The following is a 6,000-nucleotide window of genomic DNA, read 5'->3' on the forward strand; positions in this document are numbered from 1 at the left end:
CTTTACTGTTGTGCACAGTATGGACAGCCGCAGAGGAAACACAACGTGGATCGTCTGATTTGTTCTAACCCGTGTGCTGCAGCTTTATGTACTGTATGCACGTATGATTGAAATTATGTGTTACAACAAAACAAAGACACCTGCTAAAATTAGTGTGGAACCAAAACTAGGACAGCATTAACCACTGAGGTCTTTATGTTTTGGTGCTCGGAGAAAACTGAACATGAGTGAATCGCTGCCAGACTGACAGCCAGTGGGTTTGTGGTCAAAACACCAGAAGCAGCCTGTCGGCCAAGCTGCACCCACACATTGGAAGTGGCACCCACCCGCTGCCAGACCTGTATGTGTGTGTGTGTGTGTGTGTGTGTGTGTGTGTGTGTCAGCAAACGTCGTAAGATCTGAAGTCTGTGCTGTTTTGATACACACGCGTGGCTGCTTTCATTGTCAACTTGTAATTCTAACCGTGTGCTCATAACTCTGTTGCTGTTGTGTTATGCAACACACAAGAAGTGGCCAGAAAAGTACCGACTCCAACATCTGGGCCATTTAGTTTCTTGTTTCTTTTTTTGTTTTTTGTTTTTTTGTGTTCAATCTCACACTGTTGAAAGGCGGTGTTCATTGAAACATGTGTACAGCCTCCTCCTCTTCCTCATCATTGATTTTCTTTTCATCCTCCAGTCTGAGACCAGGATGTTTAATGGTGTTGACAAGGAGTGCCCCTCCCCCACAGAGAAGTTGGCTCGGAAGGAGTCTCTCAAGGTACTCCTCCTTTCTGTGCAATCAAGGGATTATGCCAAGTGTTTGGCATTATCAGCGTTAATTGCTGTGCTGGCCATTAAGCCATTACTGTCTTCACAGCTCTGCTGCTAAAATGCACCTGAACTCTTTGAGGAACCTAAATATGCATTAATTCCCAATGTTTTAAATTATTGAACACTACCACGTCAGCATGTAACTGCTTACACCGGTTTGACTTTGCTTCCCCCTAGTGTTTGTTCTTGCAAATTCTTTTTTTATTTTTTTTTTGATGGCAGTGGGACTGATGAGTCATTCGTGCGTTTGGGTTTTCCTGTGTTTCAGCTCCAAAAGCAGAACTACAGGCAAGAGAAGAAACGAGCAGCTAAAGAACTGTTCAGTGCACTAAAGGATCCCAGTGTTGTCATCATGTCCAACTGGCTAAAGGTGTGAATATGTAATGTAGTTGTAGTCTGTGTGTCAGACTCCTTTTGCTTGCTTACAACGAGCTAGAATTCTGTGAAAAGAAATAACCTGTTTGTATGTATTAATATATTCTTCAGTCTTTGTGCCTTGAATATGATTTCTATAGAATAAATGTTTTCCTGCTCAATTCTGACGTCCACTCGCTGCCTCACGAAACCCACAGATCCGCGGCTCTTTGAAGAGCTGGACTAAGCTGTGGTGCTGCCTGAAGCCAGGCGTGCTGTTGATCTACAAGACCCCCAAAGCGGATCACTGGGTGGGCACAGTCTTGCTGAGTGCGTGCAAGCTGATTGAGAGACCCTCCAAGAAGGATGGCTTCTGCTTTAAACTCTACCACCCGCTGGAGAAATCCATCTGGGCTGTCAAGGTCAGTTTAAATGTGCAAATGGGACTGTGATCATGTCCTCTGTCTCTTGCAGTCCCCTTCTCCTCCCTACCCTCTTGTCTCACAAAAATTGGAAAAATGTCACTTGGTCGCCCCCTGGTGGTAGTACCTTTACACAGCGTCAGTGGCGGTATTGGAATAGCCACGTACAATTAAAGAACAAAAGGGCGTTGAATTATCAGTGAAGTCGGCATCCCTGTGTGAAGATGCTGACGTGATGTGTGCTCCAGGATTAAAGACAGTTTTGCTCAGCCTGGATTGATTTTATTTTCATGATTAACACACAGGTTTCTGTCAGGGCCTTTCAGTTCTGTCTAATGCTCCACTATGCTGTGTGAGCCCCTAGGAGAGCCGCTACTTTCTGTCGGTCCAGTCTGGCTGAATTGGCATCAAGTATGACTCACTGTTCCATCCATATGCTCAGGGTCCCAAGGGAGAGAATGTTGGCTCCATCACACAGCCTCTCCCCAGCAACTACCTGATCTTCCGTGCTGCATCGGAGTCGGACGGTGAGGGTTTCCTCTCTCTCTCGATGTTCTTTATTATACATTGCGACAAATTGCAGCTGCCGTGGGAGCTGGTTTCCTTTCCTTTCTCATCTCCAAATGGTGTCTGTCTCCACAGGCCGCTGCTGGATGGATGCTTTGGAGCTGGCTCTCAGCTGCTCCAGCCTCTACAAGCTGACGGCCAAAGCCGGGCGAGAGGCAGACATCAGCACGTCTTCCGAGTCTTCCCATTTCCTCCACCTGCTGCAGGCCAGTGCGCTCAATGACGCAGATCTTTTACAGTAAGCAGCCAACTCAGCCGAGGGCCTCACAAACAAACTCAGTCATCATTTCACATCCAATCGGCCATCACTACTTTAAACAACAAGAACCTGATAAGCCCTCAACATCATTGCCTCACCTCATTGCATCTGAGATCTCAGGAACTGGACGCCTCAGTTCCAACCTCTAATGTTAGGACGTCATAAATTTGCATGCACTATTTTTAGGTATTTAATAATCTGCTTGCTGTAATCCCACTTTAAAGTGCTGCACTTGTTAATTGACGGGCTAATGTGATTTATTTATTTTTTATTTATTTATTTTATTTATTTTTTTCCGTTGCCAGTTTTTCACTCTTTCCTGTCACATTTCATGCCTTTCCTGTCACATTTTTAGGAACTGCAGAGCTAAAAAGTGAAGTTATGCTCTCATTTTTCGCTCCCAATGCACTGTCTCTCTTCATAATGGACTGTATAATGAGCTCATCTGCTCATGAATACTGCCATGCATTTCATGATAAATAGATATTATGCTAGCTTAGTAGATGCGATTCATCTAGTTTTAACGCTGCGTCTCCGCCACTGGCAATTACTCTGCGTGAGAGGGCCGGCTAATGTAAACACGCTCGGTCGTTAGTAGTGATTTATGCTGCAAATGAATAATGTGTTCACATTAATTCTGCCTAAAGAAACCGGTTTGACAAAAACATATCCATCAAACTTGTAACTGAGAATAGCACTTTGATTACTGGGGGAAAATTAGAAACGGATGCAGCTATGCCTTGTTAAGGTTGTTCAGCATGTATATGCTTTGGATTTAAATTACATTAATCATAAACGCCTACATTAACTGATCAAATAAGCATCACGGGATACTAATGTGCCATCATTATTAAAACTCACCTTTGATGTGTCGGAACATTACCGTGATGGTGTCGATGATGTCAGATCACTATTAGATTGCACTACAGGATGATTAAATTCTGCTCTCCTCTGTCTAAGTTATTATTGCACATAAGAGCCGCGCATGTTAACTGGATTCAATATTTAATTTCCACGGACTGCAACATTAAGCTCCATCAACCCTTGAGCTAGCACCGTTTATCGTGACTGTGCTAATAGGTTTGCGCAGGAAAAGTGTAAATAGTGTTCAAATATAATTATGTATCCTGCTGTGACATCGCAAGTGATGGAGTTAGAGGAGAATAGATGCTCTCCTAATTACAGTTTAGACTCTGTGGACCCTCCAAACAATCACGTACCCTATTTTGAAATTGGGTTGTTGTTGTTGTTTGCTTTGGTGTATACACCTTAAAAACAGGAACAGCTGTGATGGATTGACTGGGGGGGGGCGTTTGGTTAGTAGAAAATACAAACCCATAATTTTCACTTAACATTTTAACATCACCATAATTGGCTGTTACACACCCTCATAAGCAAGAGTGTGTGACTCTGGCTCTTCTAAGTGGAACGTCTCTTGCCAGAGCATCGGAAGAAGCTCCTAGAATTTCTCCCTGAATGCGTGGTAAATGGTAGAAAATGCAGATATGGATGGATCGTCATGCTATGCAACTTCAGAAACAGTTGTTCTTGTGCGATAGATTTGCATCTCATATACAATCAAAAGCCACTAAATGAATTAACGTTATGCCCGCAAATATTTTCCTCTTGTTGTTGGATTGCTTTTCTTATTGAAATGGAGCAATATTCTCTGGTGGCTTCAACAGAATCATCGGAGTGTGGGACGAAAACAGGCGTCAGTGCATTATGCAATTTTCTGTTGATGGACTGCAGCGTGTAATTATTTACCAGCATTCCAGCACTTCTCTTGTACTGAAATGGTCGATGAGCACAGTGGGATGTAACGTTGTCATTAAACCCACTTTAGTGTTTTAACAGTGAAGCGAGTAAACGCCTACTTGCCTTGACTTTGTGTTGAAGTCAGTCCAAATAGTTTGCAACCTGTAGAATATGAGTGTAAAAATACAATTGAAAGCACTATTTTATTGATTGTCTTGAGCTTTGTCTTTATCCACGAGCCTCATGGAACCAAGCAGGGTCAGTACAAGTTGCTCTCCTTTTCAAAAATGATCCAAAATCTGCAGAAAATGTCTCCATAGCCACCGTAGATATGTGATAGATGTGTCTATTCGTCCCCATGGTGAAATTGAATTATTATGCAATAGTTTTTATTGCAGTGTTTGAATATTTCCCTGCTTCCTGGTTTGTGTTTCACTGCTGGGAAACATCCCCCCTCTCCTCTCCCTCCACCCTGCTGACGGCTGAGCCCTCCCCACGGCCGTCCTTCCCCCCCAACCCCTCCTGCTCCTCTACCAGCCAATGAAAGCGGCCCGTGCGGTCACATGACTGTCAGAGGGGCAGTAACGTTCACTAGTGTATGTAACACACACCGCCCGGAAAAGAGAGGGAGACGCGTAGCCGCTCAGAGCTTGCGCACACACACACACACACACACAAAGGCAAACACACTGGCACACTGACAACAGCACGCTAACACTCACTGAGGAAGCAGGTGTGTCTGTGTGTAGTCGTAGGGAAGGAAAGCAACTCCATTTGTCAGTGAGTAGGATTAAAAAAAGGAGAAATAAAGGCGCAGAGAGAAGGAGAGGAGCCGAGCGCAGACACCGCCTGTGTTTGGATTTACTGCTTCCACCGTCAGTAGTGTTGAGATCACTGTGGGAGGCGGTCGTCTGAATGCTGTTTGTCTCTGAGGTAAGGCGAGCTTCCTCTGCTCAGGTCGTGTTGGTTGCTCAGCGATTGACTGTGTGTGCAGGAATGTGGATCCTGCTGCCGTGCGTCTCGCCCCTCGGACGTATGGGAAATCGAGCTCTCTCCCTCTCACAATAAGTTGCTGTCCTTGTGTCTGTGAACATACAAAAAAAACAACATAACTGCTTGTGGGTTAAAGCATGTGACGTGTGCCATATTTATCTTGAGCTTGGCCTCTGTGTGTTTGTGAGGAGAGCAGGATCTGTGGCCTCTCTGCCAGTTGAGACATGCTTTATTTTCTGTCCTGCTGCCGTTTGTCCGAGTGTCTCTGCCTCGTATTTTTAGGCACGTCCACTTCCTGTCTTGTGACACGGAGGGAACACGACAACCATGTTTTTTTCTTCCTTTGAACTCTCCATTTCATCCTGACGTCCCAGCCACTCTCCCAGTCTGACTCGCCCTTCGGCCGATGATTTGCTCCTCTGTCCTGGTTGTCCGAGGCTCAGGCTGATCAGAGGTTTTGTCTTAGAGTTTGATGTGTCAGAGGCTTGGAAAGTCGCTCAGCTTCCCCACCTTTTTGTACATGTGCATGCACAGAGGCATATAGGTTTGCATACCCATAGTATGCCCCCTTCTTGTAAGCATAAACCCTCCAAGCCAGTGAATGAATAAAAAGGATGTAAAACGAGGCTTCGGTGCGTCTCCCATTACCTGTCATGTAAACTTTGCTCAAGATCCGAAGCCTCCGAGTGGCAGAGGTCCTAACAGGGAACCCATCAAATGTGCTTACTCATCATAGCACTTGGGAGCTGCTTGTCGGCTGCCAGGATGGAGCAGCAGCAGCAGCAGCAGCAGCAGCAGCAGTGGCAGCGGCGGCGGCGGCGGCGTCACTTTGCTG

General features: G+C 45.3%; 1 protein-coding gene across 4 annotated transcripts in view; it reads left to right on the forward strand.

Moving 5' to 3' along the window:
- The window catches only part of osbpl5 (oxysterol binding protein-like 5), a 35,646-nt gene that overhangs the window by 22,765 nt on the left and 6,881 nt on the right, over positions 1-6,000 (forward strand). For all 4 annotated transcript variants that reach the window (XM_076038125.1, XM_076038126.1, XM_076038128.1 and 1 more), the window contains 5 exons: positions 679-759; positions 1,081-1,182; positions 1,385-1,588; positions 2,031-2,115; positions 2,231-2,393. In XM_076038125.1, coding sequence (XP_075894240.1) covers positions 679-759; positions 1,081-1,182; positions 1,385-1,588; positions 2,031-2,115; positions 2,231-2,393 — 635 coding nt within the window. The remainder of the gene's footprint in view (positions 1-678; positions 760-1,080; positions 1,183-1,384; positions 1,589-2,030; positions 2,116-2,230; positions 2,394-6,000) is intronic.

The sequence above is a fragment of the Nelusetta ayraudi genome, unplaced genomic scaffold, assembly GCF_046127955.1.
Source record: "Nelusetta ayraudi isolate G7.1 ecotype Tasmania unplaced genomic scaffold, CSIRO-AGI_Nayr_v1 ptg000053l, whole genome shotgun sequence".
Classification (NCBI taxonomy): Eukaryota; Metazoa; Chordata; class Actinopteri; order Tetraodontiformes; family Monacanthidae; genus Nelusetta; species Nelusetta ayraudi.